Source organism: Leopardus geoffroyi, chromosome D1, assembly GCF_018350155.1.
Source record: "Leopardus geoffroyi isolate Oge1 chromosome D1, O.geoffroyi_Oge1_pat1.0, whole genome shotgun sequence".
NCBI lineage: Eukaryota > Metazoa > Chordata > Mammalia > Carnivora > Felidae > Leopardus > Leopardus geoffroyi.
The window spans coordinates 97,409,835-97,429,210 of record NC_059329.1 but is presented as its reverse complement, the minus strand read 5'-3'; the positions used below and the strand labels follow the sequence as shown (position 1 = coordinate 97,429,210).

The 19,376-nt window shown below is 58.3% G+C and overlaps 1 protein-coding gene across 6 annotated transcripts in view; it reads right to left on the bottom strand.

The window, feature by feature from the left end:
- Nucleotides 1-664: 664 nt before the first annotated feature.
- Nucleotides 665-19,376, bottom strand: part of TSPAN18 (tetraspanin 18) — a 190,080-nt gene continuing 171,368 nt past the window's right edge. For all 6 annotated transcript variants that reach the window (XM_045485050.1, XM_045485052.1, XM_045485051.1 and 3 more), the window contains 7 exons: nt 18,289-18,361; nt 16,576-16,770; nt 10,231-10,305; nt 9,091-9,189; nt 8,371-8,553; nt 5,879-5,962; nt 665-3,778 (listed from right to left, as the gene is read on the bottom strand). In XM_045485050.1, coding sequence (XP_045341006.1) covers nt 3,731-3,778; nt 5,879-5,962; nt 8,371-8,553; nt 9,091-9,189; nt 10,231-10,305; nt 16,576-16,770; nt 18,289-18,351 — 747 coding nt within the window. In that variant the 5' untranslated portion in view covers nt 18,352-18,361 and the 3' untranslated portion in view covers nt 665-3,730. The remainder of the gene's footprint in view (nt 3,779-5,878; nt 5,963-8,370; nt 8,554-9,090; nt 9,190-10,230; nt 10,306-16,575; nt 16,771-18,288; nt 18,362-19,376) is intronic.

Sequence of the window (19,376 nt, the reverse complement as noted above, 5' to 3'; positions counted from 1 at the left end):
CCGCCACCTTGGGGAGTCAAGTGGATGGCCAGTGGGCAGTGCCCTCAGTGCCCTGGGGCCCCGTCGCGTCCTGTATCTGACCCAGGCCTTTTAAGGCCGGGCTGATCCTCTGGAGGGTGATGGGTGGTTTGTCCTAGTCACCGGTGGGCGTGGTGGATCAGTGCTCCTCCCCCCACCCAGGGGCACAGGGGAATAGAAAGCATGGGCTTTGCAGCCTGGGTGAGGCACCTGCCGGGCTGGCCAAGCTGCCTCAGCCTCAGCCGGGGTGGGGGTGGGGCGAGCGGGAGGGCGGCCTGGCCTTGTCCCTTGGGTGGTAACGAGGGCCTGCTGGGATGGTGCTGTCGTGAAATTCTGTGCTGCTTGGACATCGGAGCTGGGCCCAGAGGGACCTAGCAGAGCCCGGCAGACCTGGCCCGGGGATGTGGCGGGGGGATTAAGGCAAGGAGCCATCGCTGGGAGGGAGGCAGTGACAAACAGGGAGGGGGACCCACGCATCTCCTGAAGAAGGCCCAGTGTCGGCCCGGCTCCCATCCTAAAGGTTTGGGAAGACACCCCCCGCTCCCGCTCCACCCACCACCCTTTACCTTTGCCCCTGGAGCCCCGCGCCCTCCGTGCCTCAGCTCCCCCCCTTCTGCCCCACCCCCACCCAAGCAAGACCACCTTCTTCACAGCCACTATTTATTCTTCGTTCCTTTTTCTTTTTGTAAGAAACAGTCACAAAAACCAGTGCAAAACCATCAGTGTGGGCGTCCTGTTTTATATTACAAAAACTCCTCTTGATATAGAATATAAAAGGGGGGGTTCACAGGAAATAAACATGATAAATTAGCTCTGCTATCTACTGGAAGGAACATTTACAGGTTTCAAAATAGACTTTCGACACGGGACCCATGGGGAAAGGGAAGAGGGGGCTTCTGGGAGATGGGGGTGCCGGGGCCTCAGCTGGTTCGGGGTATCCTGGCCGGGTCCCTTAGGTGTGGAAAGGAGGGACGAGAGCTTCGTAACCCCTCAGATGGGTTCCCTTTTCTAAGAGGCGGCAGCTTCGGAGCCGGAAGGTGGCTTTTAGTCTGGGGTGTGTGTGACCAACAGGGTAGGGTTGTTTATCGGCCGTACGTGGACCAGCCCAGTTAGACCTCAGTGCCTGGGGAAGGCTCGGTCGAGCCAGACTGGCACGGACCTTGCCTTTTCATGCTTCAGAATGGCTGCAGACAGCCTTGCAAATAACGACCAGCCTGGGTCAATGCTACGGACTGCCTGCTTTCTCTTTCCGGCCCCAGTGTGGGCAGTAGCCAGATAAGGGGCTCCTTGGCCCCCTTCTGGAAAGCCGTTAGGGATGAGTCTCATATCCACCCTTGAACCTGCCTCAGCCAGATGTTCCTCCAGGACCCACCCTTCCTCCCCCTGAGGGGATGGACTGGACAGGAGGAGGGGGGTGAGTGCCATATAGATGCCAGGCCCTCCTTACCTTGAAGGCCCCGGATTCTCCTGGGTGCTGCGGACCAGATGGGGCCCGGAAGTCTGGGATGCCCCTGGCCTAGAGCCACACAGTTGCCCAGCCAGCTCCTTTTGTCAACCTTAGACAGGCCATTTGCCTCTGCTGGAGCCAAGCACGTGGGTGGGCGGGGCTGGAGAGGGGCATGCCCAAGGCCCCTCTCGGGCTGGGTTGGGGTTCCAGCTGCAGGGTCCCGGGGACGCCCATCGCTAGGGAGTCCACGGCATCATGTGTGGAATTGCCAGGACAGGCTGCTACAGGGACTCTATGGCAAGCCCCAGCTTGGAGACCACGAGGGGGACCTGGGACTAGAGGGGACAGCAGGAGGATGGGAGGGGGAAGGGGAGAGACAAGAGGAGGGTCAAAGCCAATCTTTACAGCAGGCACAGAACTGGGGCTGCATCTCTGAAGGAGGCAGGTGGCAGAGCAGAGAAGCACAGGGCTCCAGGCCACAGCTGTGTCTCTCCCACTGGCTGGAAAGCTGGAAGGGAGGCTGGAAGCTGACGCAGGGCCTGGGAGTCAGAACAGGCCCTTCCCAGACCCTGAAGAGGGTCGTGGAGAGGAGGTCAGGCGCCACGCCGCTCCTCCCCTTGCCAAGCCCGCGGCAGACATCACTAATCAAGCGTAAGTTGTCGGGCAGACACCCACTAGGATTACGTTGTCCTTTCCCTCGGACCCCAGGCCAAACCTCAGATCCTCTGACCAGCCTCCGGCGGTCACTCCTGATTCACTGGGGTCGAGGGATCTTGTAATACGGTCGCCGACACCGGTCTAGGATGTAAGGCCTGTATGTGAGGAACTGATCGGTGGGCGCTGTGTAGGCGTGAGTGAGTCTAGGGGACAACCTCTCCCTGCCCAAGCCTGGAAGAAACACACAGAAATGTGCTACGGACAGTGAAGGGACAGGAAAGCATGTCACAGCTGGAACGAGATGTCTTGGAGCTCTGTAGCCTGCAGAAAACGCATCTGGGGGAAGACGATGTGTGGCCTTAATACTTTGGGAAGGAGAAAGAGAACGTGGGATGCCATGGATGCAACCAAAGAGAAACAGAGAACCCTAATGTGCAGTGAGCTGATGCTAAAAAGGCAGAGCAGTCCAAAGGCAGAAGGCTGTCTTGGGAGGTAGTAAGCTCCCCGTCCTTGGAGGTATGCAAGAAGACGGTGGCAAAGTCTTGGCAGAGAGCTTGTGGAAGACGTCCAAGCCTCAGTTCTGGGTGGGGAGAGGAGAACCAGATGATCCTGGGGGTTCCTTCCAGCCGGGGAGCCACAGAGTTGGTGAACAGGGAAGGGGTTAGGCTTGTGGGCAGAGGTGGGCAGTGTGGCAAAGGGACGGTAGTGTGTGTTTGTGTGTGTGTGTGTGTGTGTGTGTGTGTGTGTGTGTCCCTGCAGGCTTAGAAAGAAGTATGGGGGGTGGGGTGGGAGGAGAGCAGGGGCAATAGTCCGTAATTTTCTCAGCTGTGGGCCTGGGAAGTTCCTGACCAGCCTGCTCTCTCTCTCGGGAAACCAGGACGCTGAGACTGACAGAGCCCTGGAAGCGGTGAGAGGCAGCCTAGGGACGAGTGGGTTCCAGTTCGCAATTGTCACGCACGTGCTGTGTGACCACGAATGACAAACTGCCCCTCTCTGGGCTTTCCGGATTATTTGATCCAACGGATGGGGGAAGCGAGGACCCTGCCAGCCAGCCAGGCCATTCTCAGATCCAGTGTCTGCAGCCCACTCTTGGCCCCAGCCCGAGGCAGGGGCAACTCCATCCTCAGAAGACCAGGGCTTCAGTGTAGGTTCCAAGTCCTCGGGGACACGGTGCCCGAGTCTCCCAGGGGGCCCCCGGGCTTTGTCGATCTGAGAGTCGCTCTTGCCTCCTTGTTGCCTCGATCCTCCTGTTCTTGGCACCTGGAGCTGAGGAGGAGGCCCAGGCCCGGGGCTGCTAGGGGCTGGCGGGGCTGAGGAGGGAACCTGGGCTTGGGGTTCCTTTGGTCTCTAGTCCAGAGTGCTCCCTGGGTTCAAGCGCCGGGGCCCTCGCAGAGAGCCCGGAGTCCAGGCGGGGTACGTCAATCCATTTTCTTGTCTTCATTTTGTTTTGTTAAAAAAATAGCTATTTTCCTCTGCCCCTTCCTCTGGCCACTCAGGATGGCTTCACCTCCTCCCCTGGGGGCAAGAGGGCAAGGACACCGGGGAGGGGAGGGTGTTGGGTGCCGGGCAGTGGTGGCGGGTGAGGCTTCAGGCTCCAGGTCACGCCCTCTACTGGATGCCCCGGAAGAGACACATGGCAAAGATCATGGCGAGAAGCTGCAGAGGAAGTCGAAGTTGGCTTGTCAGGCTGGCCTCCCAGCCCTGCGCTGGGCTGTCCCACCCCGATGGGAAGCAGCCATCGGCCGTGGGACAGGAAGGGGGCCCACCCATCACTCAGCACACTCCTGCAGTAAGGGTTCCTGACACTCCTTGGGGGCAAGCCCTCCGCATGGTCCCCTTTGTGCAGTGTAGTCACGGAAAGAAGGGAGCTTTGGACGTGGGTTCAAATCCAGCTCCCCTATTTGCCAGCAGCAACCTTGGGCCAAACATGTCCCTTCTCTGGCCTGAGCATGTACTGGACACTGGCCTTACCGTGTGCCGGGCACATTTCCAGGTGCTTTCTCAAACACCTTTTACAGAGCAGGAGGCAAGACACAGAGAGGTCATGCAACTCACCTAAGGTCACACAGCTGCAAGGGAGGGAGCTGGGGTTTGAGTCTAGGCATTCTGACCCCACAGCCTAGGCTCCCAAGTCCCACACACTCCGCCTTCTAGCTCACAGGAGGGTGGTAAGATGAAATAGAAGGTGATCAATGACCCAACGAGGCCTGTTCTCTAGTAGATGATTAGTAGAAAGTTACCAGGATCATTATTAATAGGCAAGGGCGATGTAGCCCTTCCCAGAGTTGAGAGCACAGTCAGGGAACACTGTGGGGGGCAGGCAGAGACCCAGATTCAGGGATGCCCCTCTGACCAGAATGGCCGATGCCCCCACGGTCAGGGCTCTTGCAAGTTGCACAAGGGACAGTCCCTAGAGCCCAGGCTCATGGCCAGATCTCCGGGAGGGGAAGCGAGGTTGGGACAGGGATACAGTTAAGGTCCCTCCTCCCGGAGCAGGGTTCTGCCTCCCATAGGGGTCACAGCTGGGCTTGGGGGCTGGGGGTGAGGAGGACAGCGGATCAAGAATGCAGACATTGTCTAACGAGCCCCCCCCCCCCCGCACCCCCGAGCCCTGGGGGCATGCAGTCCCCATCCTCCGCAACCCCCACAACGCCAGGAGCAAGGACGGCGGGGGGGGGGGGGGGAGGGGGGGATGGGGACACGGTTAGCAGCGCCATCTTGCAGAGAAGTAATCTGTGGCTCAGAGGCCCTGAGTGGGGAGAGGCAGAGCCGGGAGTTGAAAAGAGTCCTTCCTGCGCGGGGCACACCCCCGCCATTTCCGCAGTCCCAGCGCAGATTTATCTGCTTCTCGCTCACTGTGTCCTCCCGCGAGAGAACTTCCCCTGGAGGGCTGCTGGCACGCAGGGGCTCAATCTAGGCTTGCTGAATGAACGGATGAATGAATGAAGGACCCCTCCCTCTCCCCCATCCCCACCCTGAAAGCTGCGCATGGTGCCGGGCATTCGAGACGTCCCCGAAAGGAGGGACGGGGAGGTTGGGGCTCTGGCCGCCTGACTTCGTTTCCCCGCTGGCCGAGGCCCCGGAGCTGTCCTTCCTGCAGATGGCCAAGCGTGGGCTCTACGCGGTCAGTCCAAACTCCAGCAGTAGCGGGGGCTTGAGACCCAGGAAGGGGGCGGGGAGAAGGGAGGGGCAGCTCCGCTCCTCGGCTGAGGCGCCCCCTGGTGGCGGCGGCCGAGTCTGCAGCTGCCTGCCTTTTGATGGGGGTTCCGGGACTGGGGTGAAGGGGTTAATCAAGACCGCCCTTGGGAGGTGGACAAGGACTCACAGGTCCCGAACCCCCCCCACAAAGATCCTGATCTAGAAGCACAAGCCGCAGCCCTTTCCTCAAGGCAGCGGTGTTGATTCTCAGTTAAGAGTTCACTCTGGACCTTGGGGGACCTTGGGGACCTTGGGGGAGGATTAGGCAGAGAGGAACCGCGAGGGGGGCAGTGGGAGGAGGATGGGGGGCTGACTCTCAGAGCCTGCCCACTCACTGCTGGAGACTTGCTCGGATGAGACCAGAGTCCAACAGCGACTCGGGCAGCAGACAGGCACAGCGGGGCCTATACTGTCCCTACAGCGGGGAGCCAATTTGGTCCTAGATTTAGGATGTGGAGACAGAGGTAGGCTGGGGGGTGCAGGGCACAGGGGATCTCCCCAAGACCCCGCGTATGCCTTGCTTCTGGGGGACCCACGGAAGTGGGGGCCTCTACTTACCTCTATGGCCAGCACCCCTATGGCGAGGGCTCCAGCCAGGTAGACGTAGGTTTCAAAGGTGTTGAGGATCACGGTGTAACAGCCCTGGGAGGGAAGGACCAGAGGTGAAGCCACAGCCGGAGAGACAGTGCAGAATCAGGACCGAGGTAGGAAGCCTGGGAACTGGCATGTGACCGGCCCCACGGCTCAGGCAGCAGCAGACTTACCCTGTCAAATCCACCGTTTGGTGGGGGTGGGGTGGGGGGTGGGAGGGGGTGGGAGGCAGGAGGCCTCCGAACAGCAATCTGGCAGCAATACACCGAAGACCCTCGCGACCCCCGAGGTCCCCTCTAAACGGATGAATGCTTTCGCAAGCAGTCCTGGGCATATAGGAACTGGGATAGAGGTGGTTACAGACACACGGAGAACGTGGGTGTGGTCCTACCGACGCCCTCGCCTGGGGTCCTCACTGTGCTCCAGCCCACCCCAGGGCCTTTGCACGTGCTGCTCTCACTCTCTGGCTTGGAACACTTTTCCCATGCCAGGAGGATGAGGGTGTAGCACTTTGTGTCAAGAGTCACAGCAGCACCCACACTCACAACCTGCCAGGAAGCAGGTAGGGAGCGCTGGGGATAAAGCAGAGAAACAGTGATGCTGTGAGGAGAGAAGACTTAGTATCACCCCGACAGATGGGGAGTATGCACGATTTCCTATTGGTGGTCACCACTCTGGCCTGGAGTCGCGTTCTAGCAAGGTCGTCATCTACTGGGAAGCCCCCTGATTTGTTTCCAGCAGGGGAACATGTTCTTGACTTGCTTGGGGGGCCATCTTGACCCAGGGAAGGCTGAGGAATGAGCTGGAGAAGCCGCCTTGGGGGGTCTGACTCATCCCAGTGGGGAAATCTGAGCACTCATCACAGGTCACCTTCTTTCGGGATTTCTTCATTTCTTTTCACCGGAGCTCAATGGTCAACGGCGGTGAGTCCCGGCCATCAAGATCTATGCAGATGTCTACCGGGGCTTTCTGGGAAGGATGGTGTGCCCCACTTTCCCCTATTCTGTGTCTTAAACATGGGTGGGGTACCTGGAGCTATGACAGCCATGTTGCCACCGTGGACTGATATGTACAAAGAAAGGCCACAAAGATCACAGAGACCAGGCTTTGACTGACAGGACAAAGCTACCAACTTCCAGAACTCTTGCTGCGTGTAAAACACAAAGGGAATTTGCATAAGCCTCTTTAGTTGGGATTTCAAGTCCGTGCATTCAGACGTTTTGCTCCCCGATCGTGATGGGGTGCAAGGCAAAGTCAGAAATGCACACTGGGCTTTAGGAAGGAGTCCTTCCACAGAGGCTTTTGAAAGGAAGAATGCCCAGGAGGGACATGAGCATCTCAGAAAAGGATCCCAGAAGTCAATCTCGGGGGATCCTTATGAAGCACAGAGAAGAGTCGACATAAAGGGCTAATGTAGCTGCACAGGCACCTCCCCGATGAGCTGATTCCAAAGCCATGCCCAGGAGATGGAAGAAGGTGTCATGATCAAGGATGAGTCCAGAAATGGGCAGCCTCTGAGGATAAAGCCCGAAAGGAACAGGCCCCAGCAAAAGCCTCCCTGAATAACTGACAAGTGGCCTTCGGACACAGGTTTGGCTGTGGGCACCAGGAGGCCCAAACAGCAGTGCCTTCAACCAGCCAGAAGCTCATTTGTCTTTCATATTAAATCCCAAGCTCTGGTGGCCCGTCTGCTCCACGGAGTTGTCAGGGGCCCGGGCTCCTCTTGTGATGCTCTGGCATCCTGGGGAGCCACCTTCCGCTGCCAGGTCTCAGATGGCTGTCACCAGAGCTCCATTCCAGCCAGGGGGGAAAAGGAGTAGGGGTGGGCACAGTGCCTCCTCTTAAGGACCTAACACAAGTTGTACACATCACTTCTGCTCGCCTGCCCTTGGCTGCTGCGAGGTCACTTGGCCCAGCTGCAGGGCAGTAGGACGTGCTGCCTTTCCCTGGTGGTTATGGGGTCTCATAGACCCCGTCTTTCTGGGGAGAACAGCCAGCAGTGTGTGCCACAGCATGAGGAATCAGCATGATTCCTCAGCCACAGCATGAGGGTCAGGAGGTGCTTCTAGACAGCACATGTGAGTTTCCCCCAGAATCAGGGCTAAGGAGGGGCCCCCACTATGTAATTCAGGGGCTGACTCCCGACCTGCATTATCGGAAGCTCGGGGAGTGCTCTGCCTGGAACACTGGAAAACTCCTACTCACCCTTTAACCCCAGACAAAACGCCCACCCCTCTGGCCTCTGCTATCGCTGGCCCATCTGCTCCCCTCGTCCTTCCTCTACTTTGGTTGGGCCCCAGGGGCTTGGATGGAGCTTCATCAGCCCCCATTCGGGAGTTGCACGTGGCAGCCGACACTTCCAGAGGATTCTGGGACGACTTCAGACCCTCTGTGCCGACGCGGCCACCTGCCCGGCTCTGGCCATCGCAGCCCCTGCCTGGGGGAGCAGGGCCCGGTACCTGCTTGTTCAGGAACAGGTCTCTTCCCAGAAGGCACTCCTCCCTGCTCAGCAGGACCCCGTCCTGAGTCTGGGGCTCTCTCCGGCAGCAGGCCTCCGGGACCTCGGCACTGTCCAAAGTCAGCAGTCGGAAAACCGATGCGAACCTGAAATCTTCAGGCCCGTTGACCCCACAGCAACCAAACTAGGAGGAGAGCACAGGGACAGGGCTGGTGGGTGGGGGCTGGACCCAGGGGCAGAGATGGGCAGACAGCCACTCCCAAGGCCACCATCAGGCAGGGCGGTAGAGAGGGTCAAGACCAGCTTGGGTTCTATCTGCTCCTCCTGTGTGACCCTGGGAAAGTCACTCGACTTCTCTGAGCCTTCAGCGCCCTCATGTGTCAAGCGGAGGTGGCGATAACAACCCCTACCTCACGAGGCATCAGCACCCAATAAACTCCTGCTGCGATTACTGTCACTGACAATTACAGTTGCCTGAGGACTCAGGTCAGGGGTAGCAAACAGGTTTCAGCCGGAGCCTGGACTGCATTTGCTGGGCCGTTAATAAGGGCCCAGAATGCTGTACGGAGGCTGAGTCCCAGGCCAAGCCGGGCTCAGTGGGCCGGCCCTGACTGATCATGCATGTAGGCACTTGAGCAAAGCGGGCTCTGGAGGCCAGACACTGGCCGCCCTGGGCATCGTGGCTCTGAATGCTCACGGCATCCCTGGGGGAGTCACTCACCGTGATCATGACGGAGTTCCAGGTGGCAGAGAAGACGTCTGTGTCGTTGTTGCCCTGGTAGTGCTTGGTGAGCTCCTTGGTGAAGAACTCTCGGGTGAGCTGGGGGAAGAGGCAGAGGGCAGGCTAAGACCCCCGCCCAGAAGCTCGGTGCAGCCCCACCCGTCCAGGTCTCTTTAGCTGCTTCCGGAGGGGAGGGAAGGCCTGAGGGCCCAGCGCAGGGGATTCTCCTAACTTGGGGTGGCCCCTTAGTCCCCACTCCAGGGCCTGTGGCCTCCCCGTATCGGCTCACCGGCACGAAAGGGAAGCCTCCCCACACACCCCTCAGCGAGCCCGAGGCCAGGGCACGCTGGGAACCTCTCTCAGCCCTGCGGCCATTTCTCAGATGCAGAGTTTATCCACAATGGGCAGCTTGCCATCCTGAGCTGTCCCCCAGGGCCGGGGGATCCCCTGGGTCCCAGCCCCGCGGTCCCAGCCCCTGAAGACACCACAGTGTGGAGCAGGGAGTCTGCAAATCCAGTTTCCAGAGGTGTCCTTGGAAGTTGCTCCTGCCCTCAAAATATTCTCCTGGGGTCTAACCACCCTCCTTCCCGCTGCAGTGACAGGGCAGGGCCCTGCGTGGTGCCCAGTCGGAGGCTCCCTTCCCTGCCCACATGGCTGCCTCCTCCTCCTGTCTGTCCCCTGCTTGCCTCCTCCCCTCCCCCAGGCCGGCTTGCGTGTCTTAGCCCCTAACCCCCTCCTTTCCAGGCCCCCTTTGGCTGCAGTGGCTGGTCCTATAGACTCAGGGGAGGGAGCTGGTACCCCTGGTGGTTGGAGTCCCTGGAATAAGGTGGCTGGTGGGGACAGTCTGCCCAAACTGGATACTGGCCAGGCCTCAAGCGAAAGCGCTCTGTTCTCCTGCACATCACTGGACCTGGGGGGACAGCCTCTCTGACTGTCCTCAGACTGCCAAATGACTACTGCTGGGTACGGTGTGGAATGGAAGGTTCCAGAATCAGGTGTGGGGTTGTATCAGGTGCTTCGGAAGGGCGGAGACCCTTAAGGACCCTCCGATTCTGCCCTCTGGAAAAACTCTTGCAGGAAGAGGGTCGCTGGGGTTGTGGGGCCGCGAAGCGGGGCCGGGGCACGTGGGCCCGGACGTACGTTTTCCCTGAAGATGAAGGCCAGGATGGCCGCCGAGAGCTCCGCCAAGAAGATGATGAGGATGAACAGGAAGAACTGCAAAGACAAGAGGCAGGCTCGTGAGCCCTGAGGGCTGCGGGGAGGGGCCCGGCGGCCGCTGGCGGATGCCCCCTTCCGCTTGTTACACAACTGACGGGAAATGCACCGGTTTTATAAGACTAAGGAACTTCACCGCCATTTTTTCGTAATAAGCATGCCCGCAGTCCATCTTTGGGGTCAGCAAGGCTGCAACACAAATACGGAAGAGTAAGCAAACAAATATGCCTTCTGCGCCAACAGCACCCCTTCGACGACACCCCTTGTTCAGCGTTCAGTGTGAGCGATGGCACCGGGCAGCCCCAGAAGGCGATCCGTGCTGACCTGGTGGGGCCCTGTCCACGTGGGTGGTACACGCTGTGGAAACCCTGGGTTCCCGGGGGACCCCGGACCGGCTCTCCACACCCTGCCAGCCCCAGCACCCCCTCTCCCTGCCTTGCGGTCTCTCGTCCCCAGGGGCAGAGGGGAGGTGATAGGGATCTTCAGCCATGATAAAGGAGCAAGATGGGAGGCGAGGTGATGCGTCCGTCAACATCCGAGAACCCAGGGCCGGAGGTGGAAGTCTGACGGACCCTTCTCTGCTCTACTCCTCGTATTTCTCGATGTTCCCCAAAGTATCCATAATGCCTCTTGTCTCGGGCCCTCACCCCCTACACTCCCTGTCCCGGGAAGGCCCCTCCCTTCCTCGCCCACCAGCTCCTCATTTTCCAGACCAGGTGGAGCCCAGGCCCTCGCCGGTGAGAAGCCTCTCCTGTCTCCTGCCTCCCTGACATCACAGGGCCCCGTGGACGTGTGTGCACAGCAGCGGCCACCCCCACCTTCCACCCCTCCACTAACATCAGCAGCACAGGCTGTGACTTCGCGCGTTGCGTTCCCGATGCCCGCCAGCACAGGTGTGGGAGCATGGCTATCGGATGAACGAACACGTCCGTGAGTGACCCACTCACCATAATGACCTTGTTATCTGCTACATCTCAGACCCCGGCCATTACGGGCACCGTTTTGGCCGAAGGCTGCTGGCGGAAGAAACGGGAAATGACTTTGCCTCCGTTGCTCAGCATTGCTGGCACCCTTGGCATTTCCAGTCTGTGATCACACAGTGTGGTCCTGCCGTTGTCAACCCACCTAGAGGCCACCAGCAGAGGACACAGCCCCCAGTGCCCACGGAGACTCAGCCCAAGAATGCCGGAGCAAACCCTTCCTCTTCACCCAGCTGTCCCTTCTGGGCACCACACGACCTCTTCTCTCTCTGCTGGAGAGCGTGCTTCAGGACTGGCCTGAGGGATTCTCCCGAACCCTGGGGGTCTGCTTCTGGAAGGTCAGCGGCAGGCTTGCTGGGGTCTGGGGGGCAGAGTTCCCTAACCGGAGGGGAGAGTCACAGAGGGCCTCTTGTGCCCCAGGCCGCGACAGCCACGGTCCATTCTGCAGCCCCACAGCCCCCACTTCCACCAGAGGCTCTGCAGCCCCGTGACATTGACAGAGGGCCCTGGCGGGGCTCCTGGCACTTCCATTTGGCTGGAGACGCACGGCCATCCGGCTCTGTTTCTCGTGGCCACCGCGAGAGCCCCTCCCTGCCCCCTACCCTCTTGGTGGAGTTGCTGGAAGTTCTCAAGCTGGCAAGGAGTAGCCCCAGAAACGGTTTCCATCCTCGGCGAGGCGACTGAGCTGGCCCTGGCTATCGATCACAGCTTAGACAGTTATAAAGTATGGATGAGACCGAGCCCATCTCGCTGGGGGTGCGCTGCCTTCCCGGATGACTTAGCAGGACCTCGTGCAGGCGCAGCGTACGGATGCTCAGACGGTGGCTCAGAACCAAGAGGCAGGCACGGCCTTCCTGAGGACAAGTGTGGGCGAGTTCTGAAAAAATAATAGTTGCTACCATCTATTGACAGCTCACCGCCTAGGCGCCGCGGATCTTACGTGGCTCATTTCTTTGGATGCTCTCGGCAGCCTGGGGAAGCAGATGCTGTGACTGTCCACACCTCCGGCTTACCGAGGGGGAGACTGGGACCCTGAGAGGGTAGTACTGTGACCAAGCTGGCCCAGCTGGTAGGCGGTGTACCTGGATAAGCGTGGGAACTCTGATTCCAGAACACAGCCTCTGAACACCATGTTACCCCAGACCCTGTAAGAGCCTCTAGGTCTTAAGACTTGACAGATTGCTGGGGCGCCTGGGTGACTCAGTCAGTCGAGCATCCGGCTTCGGCTCGGGTCATGATCTCGCAGTTTGTGGGTTCGGGCCCCGCATCGGGCTCTGTGCTGACAGCTCGGAGCCTGGAGCCTGTTTCTGATTCTGCGTCTCCCTCTCTCTCTGCCCCTCCCCTGCTTGCACTCTCTCTCCCTCTCAAAAATACACATTAAAAAAAATTTTTAGGACTTTTCAGATTGCCTGTAGGGTCTCTTGTGGACAACCCAATTCTTTGAGTTTCCCATTTATGCAGTGCTTGTATGTGCTAGGAACAGAGTGAAGCAAGATGCTCATTTTCTCACTGAGCCACGATCACAACACCATGGCTGGGGAAGAGGTACCGTCACCTTCATGTTACATAGGAGGAGTCTAGGTTCAGAGACGTTAAGTAACTGCCCTCAGGTCACACAGCCAGGAAGTAGCAGAGCAGACATTGGAACGTAGACTTTTCTGACTCCAAACCCCATGCTCTTATCAGACCTCTAAGACCACTTCCTCTCTGTCCCTTCATTCCAGGGCTATTCACTGAGCACCTGCTTTGTGCCAGGCACGATGTGAGGTACTAGCAAACCACTATGCAGAAGGCAGATGTGGCCCCCAACTTCCTGCGGTGAACGTTGAGCCGAGGTTCATGACTCATGAGATGGAATTTAAGAATGAACCTAGTAACTGGAAGGAGGAAGGGGGCCTGTATATCTCCTTGCCTGGAGCAGGGTTTCATCCAGCGCAGGGACCGAGGGGCGATCACCTGAAGCAAAGCAAGGGCTGTGGTGCCACTTCTCCAGCACGAAGTAGCTTCCTCTTGCTGAACAGAGTTCCCATCTGGAGGGCCTTCCCCTGGACCTGGCCACGGGGCTTGTCCTGACGCCTCCCCGGGGCTTCCCATCTGGGGGCGAGGCCTTTCCCAGGGTTTTTGAGTTAATCTCACCTCATCCCGTTTGCCTAAAGACACATTCGCCAGTAATTCCTGAGCATCAAATGTACACCATTTTGCTTAGGATTTTGGAAACAACTAACCGAGGGACGGAAACGGCAATTTTGCCTACCTGCGAGCACTGCCAGGCTTTTCTAGCCCATCTGCCTACTGGCCCATCTACTCTCAGTTCTCATTCGAATAAATGTTTACCAAATTTACACGCATTATGTGCCATTCAGCTCATTTATCTCTTCTAAATACACTCATTTCTTTTCGCTGTGCTCCTTTCCTAAAATTTAGCAAGCCTTTGTCAGAAAATATTTTAAAAAATTTCTGAATCTTTAAATAAATTGGTGAAGAACCGTCTGCAAACGACTCCTAGGTAAGCCACTACGGAAAAGGGATGCCAGGAGATGTCCATTATAGGCGGAAACTGTCCCATTGTATGTGAAAATGCTGTGAAATTGATCAATGGGAGCCTTAGGAAACTGTATCTTTAGAGAAATTGATCAGTGGGGTGACGCAGTCATTAGGTTCGGGGGTCGGCGGGGGTGATGGGGCCCTGGGGTTTCAGACTCAGAGCAGTGGGGGAGGGGCAGCTCAGTTACCCCCACCCCCGGCCTCCTCCTCTGCTGCGGTGGCTGACATCACTTCCTCTTGGTCCTGTTCCTGACAAGTCTTGCCTCCCTCCCTGAAGGTGGAGGAGCAGGGGTCTTGGGATTCTCGAGGGACCCGGGTGGCTACCTGTAGGGAGACTCTGTGCCCCTCTTCAGCGGGAGCCACCGCATGGCCGGTCCAGGTTAGAAAACAGAAGTGGCTCTTCTTAATTTTTAGGTCATGAGGTCATGAATCTATTTGAAAACCTTCCTGAAGCTGTGGGGTCTGTCCTCAGAAACATGCATGTGCATACAAAACACACACACACACACACAGCACATATGTACACGCACACAAAGCCCTAACCTAATATTTTGTACATAATTTTAGGTGAATTTCAGACATGGGAGTCCATTTTAGGTGAGGGGTCCTTCGACTAGCCCTGGTCTGAGAGACAGGGGACCTCCCCCATGGGTCCAAGAGTACCCTGCTTCTTTTGGGGTGCCTGGGCGGCTCAGTCGGTTAAGCGTCCGATTTTGGCTCAGGTTGTGATCTCACGCTTCATGGGTTCGAGCCCTGTGTCGGGCCCTGTGCTGACAGCGCGGAGCCTGGAGCCCGTTTTGGATTCTGTGTCTCCTTCGTCTTTCTGCCCCTCCCCCGCTAGCACTCTGTCTCTTTGGGGGGCAGGGGGAAGAGTATCCTGCTTCTGACTTGCACTGTGGCCTCAAGCTAATAGGTGCTGGGCTTCAGAGAGAGGAGGAGGAGGAGGGATGGGAAGGGAGGGGGAGTGGGGAAGAAGGGAGGGGAGGGGAGGATTGGAAGATAGGAGGGAAGGGAAGGGGACACAGGGGAAGTAAGGAGAGAGGGGCAGAGACTAGGAGAGGGATAAGGAAAGGCAGCAGGAATAGAAAGCAAGAGATTAAAGAGCAGAGAGATGGAGGCAGAGAAAGATCAAGAAAAGAAAGAGAGGAATGTAGACAGAAAAGGAAGGAAGGAGAAGGTGGCAGAGGAGAGGGGTGGAAGGGGCTAATTTAAGGTTCCAAAGACCAGGCCCTGGCCACAGCTAGGACTCAGCTCCTCCTTGGGGGACTTGGGAGTGCCCCTCAGCTGGTCTCTGGGCTTGGTCTTCCCCCTTAAGCACCGGGGACTGATGTATCCATTCACTGGCAGGCTCGGAGGCTGCCACTTCATGGGGAGGACTTTTGAGGGCCCCAGCCTGCTCCCAGTCCAGCACCCTGGCCTGGTCCCCTGTCTTGAGGTCAAGGATGAGCCCCAGGGGCTGAGGTGAGGGGGGAAAGGGAGGTGGGTCTCACCAGGGACCCATATCCCAGCTCCTTTTAAAGTCCCCTTGGGCTCCCAAGCCAACATTGGCACCGGCTGGCACTGCAGAAGGCGACCCGCCAGGGGGCGCCCGCAGGTTTCTTTGTTTCTCTCCAAACGAAAAGTTTGCGGTGTTCAGGCTGCTGTAGGCCAAAGGGACCCAGGGCTCCCAAATCACACATTTCACTGCTGATTTCACTTCCTGTCTGGGATATGGGGAATGTCACCGTGACATGCATAGAGGCCACCCCATCTGTTCTGGTCTGGAGAGGAGGCATTGTGGCAAATCTCTGCTCGCCAAAGCGGCAGGAGCAGATAACCTTGCAAGAAAGTCCTTCTGCTGACCAGCCGCGCCTCCCCGTCGCCGGACTCCTGACCCCTCCATCCACTCGCCCACGAGGGGCACCTGCACGCTGACCCATCCACACACACGCCTCGTGGAGAAGGACTGGGCTCAAACTAGAAGCTCTCCAGGCCTGGGCGCCCACTGGACTTCACAGGGGAGGAAGGCCAGGAAAGTAGGCGCAGGCCCAAAGGACCCCCCGCCCACGGGAACACGGAAGGTCAGAGAAACAGAACGTCCACTGCTCGCCTCATTTGGCTCCAACCTATAGCTAAGCCGCCCCCTGATGAGCAAGCGAAGGCATTAAAGCTCAGAGAGGCTTAGAAACTAGGCCCGAGTCACATCATTAGTGAGGGGTCTGAGCAGGGTGTGCGCTCAAACCCGGGCCCGCCGCACGGCCGGCCACATGCCTGCCTGCCTGCCTGCCCCTGTGTGGCCTGCAATAGCCGTTCAGGGACCATTTATTTAACGAATAAAGAGACTTCAGAGATCACATCACCTCTGTTTTAAAAGCGGAAATGCAAACGGCAAGAGACTCATCCAGTAGGTATCTCTCCTCTTTCACCAAGGAGTTATACATGTGAGTTCTCGGAAGCATCATGGTTAATGTTCTCAGTTGACTATGCCTTGGAGAAACCTGGCTGTTCAGACCTGGAGGCCAAGGCCACGCTCCATCTGAGGACAGCCGGCCCACACGGCAGGCATGGGCCCGTCGCAAGGACCAGGCTCCGAAAGCTGGGGCCACCAGTGCGAACAGAACAGGTTGGTGGCCTTCCCACTCCTGGAGGACAGCCTCCTAGGCTCGGACCTGGGTGTGACCTCCGAGTCCTCTGCAGTGTAGACACAGGGCCCCCCACGCTCTGCCCCAGGGCACCCACGGGTGGGGTGGGGGATGGGGCTACTCACAAACAGCAGCAGACATTTGTTCTCGCGGACGGCCCCGCAGCAGCCCAGGAAGCCGAGCAGAAAAAGCAGGCCCCCCATGGCCAGGAGGATGTAGGCGCCCGTGATTAGCAGGGGGTTGGCGGCCACGATCTCCCGGAAGCCGGTGGGGTCCACCATGACCCAGATGCCGATGCCCAGCAGGCAGGCCCCACCCAGCTGCCCTCAGGGCCAGTCAGGAGGGAAGAGAAGAAACAGGCAGACACGGAGGTTAGACACTCCAAACATACACCATCCCTCTGAGCCAGGCCCCAGGGTGGAGCCGGCGAGCCCCGGTGAGCCCCAGAGAACCAGGCGGGAGCCCCATTTGCTGCGCGAACCAGTGTCCCGGCAATGCCTTTCTCTCGCTTGCGTTTTCCTGGATGCCCAGACTGTTAGTACATCCTCTAAACCCGATCTCTGACCCACGCCCCGACACAGGCTGCTGAGGACCATGTCACGTAGAATTTATTTGCCACTTTTTACCTTGCCCTTGAATGTCACAACTGCTGGATGATGAGGTCCTCTAGTCCAACCCTCTGATTCCAGAGGGCACCTTGTAGCCCCGCCCACCTGCTGGCAGCCCCCCAGGGCTCTGCTCAGGCCTCTGGCTTCTCCCAAGAGCAGAGCCACACCCTGAGCCCCGGCAGATTGTCCTAACCCTGCCAAGACCCGGATGAGTGAAAGCCCACTGGTGCCGTCCAGGGCAGGGTCACTGTGAAAGAGAGCTTCCTTTCCGGTCAAGTCTGACTCTTTCTCTCGTCTCTCTCCATTTTGTAGCCATGTCAGCAACTCTCCTGGGTTCCCTCCCTTGCCCATAATCCTGAGGAGCAGGAAACAACCCTACAGACTTGAATTCCGGGCCCACCTTCCAAGCTCACACGTGGCTCTGGGGAACCTCTGGTCCCAGGGTGTGGCTCTGCTCCTGGGAGAAGCCAGAGGCCTGAGCGGAGCCCTGGGGGGCTGCCAGCAGGTGGGCGGGGCTACAAGGTGCTGGGTTGGCCACCTGAGCACTCCGGGCCTCTCTGTACCTTAAAGCAGAGAATCCATAGGCTGGATGCTAAGGACAGAGCTAAGCTATGGAGCGCTGGCACATTCCAGGCACTTTCTAAACTAATCGCGCTTAATTTTCACCAAACGCCTGTTGAGGCAGGGAATTAAGATACTGAGGTTCAGAGAGGTGAAGTGTGCTTCTGACCCCACAGCTGGTAAGATGCGGAGCCAGCTTGGAACCCCAGGCCCAGAGAGGTTTCAAATTACATCAGGTGGTTACATCAGCCCAGCGCATCCAGCCCAGATGTCCGCCACTGTGCCTCTGAGGGTCAGGGTGGAGCGGGGGCTCTCTGGCCTGCCCTCTGATCACCCCCATCTCCTCCTTCTCCCCGACTCTCCACAGGGGTCGGATCCCAAGGCGGGAGTCAGGGCTGAGGCCCCAAGCCTTTGTCAGAGACCTGAACCATCCCGGGGGTCATGGGCACAACATCCCTCCTGGGCCGGTGGGCTCTTTGCAGTGGGGTGGGCACTACTGGGGGCTTCTCAGCCAGGAAGTTCCGGCTGGGCAGGTAGATTTGCTTCCAGCACTGGCCCCTGTGCCTGCCCCCAGGACTCAGTCCCATGTGACTACTTCAAAGCAGTCGTCTGTTCCTTCCACCCAGCAGAGGCCCAGGGAGATCCCAGGCATGTTCTAGCAATACTTACAAATATGAAGAAATTGAAAACAAACATCAGATACTTCATGCAGCTCAGACAGTCGCCTTCCATGGTGTTCTACCTACAAAACAGCAAGGCCCCTCAGTTTTCCCACTGGGGGAACCCACCCCTGTCCCTTCCCCATGGGGGTTCCCAGTGGTCAGCCCTGCCCTTTGCAGCAGGCGGAGGAAGAGGGAGACTGGTAACGACTTCCTCTCTCAGAGGCTGCTGGGGCCAGAGTTAGGAGTGAGACCTTGGAGAAGCCAGCTCACCTGGGCTTAAGCCTGATGCCACCATTTATTTGCTCTGTGGCCTTGGGCAAATCACTCTCCCTTTCTGAGTCTTGTTCTTTCCAACCTGACAACGGAGATGAAAACCAGAAGCTTCCTCCCAGCAGTATTGTGAGCAGGATACAAATCCAGGCCTCATAAACCTCCTGCCACCCCATACACCCTCCAGCCCGAAGGACTGCCCAGGGCTGTTTCATGGTGCCAGTGAGGAGGGGTATCACAGGGGCAAAGGGATGTGGGCACATACCTGGGGGCCCAAGCCCTGTTCCTGGGGCCAAACCCTCCCCACACCCTGACTATTTCCAACCCGAGACCTACAGCATCCCACCTACCTAAGGAGCCTTCCCTAGCCCTACCTAAAGGTATGGCCCTGGTAGTGAGTCTCTGAGTACAATTCTGTTCAGCCAGCATTACTGTGTGCCAGGCGCTGGGGCTTGAAAGCCACAAGATGTAGCCCTTCCACATCCCCGGGGGGAGAAGCATCTGCTGTCATGGGTCAGACCTGTATTCAATATTGCCACACTTTCTTCACGACAGCCCCAGGGAGAGACTCTGATTCCCCCGGGGCAGGGATCAGAGGTCCAAGTGACAGGTGAGGAAACTAGGCTCACAATGGAAATAGCAGGTCCAACGTCCCCCAGCTGGTAAGGGGCAGGGCTGGAGCTGAGCCAGTCCAGAGTCCCTCTTCAGGTGACCCCGGCAGGCGGTCTGTGCTTTACAACATGACTTGGTGCAAAGGATCCTGGGAGTATGTGTTGGACGCGGACGAATATGGGGAAGATGGTGCTTCGTTACTTTCAACGGTTT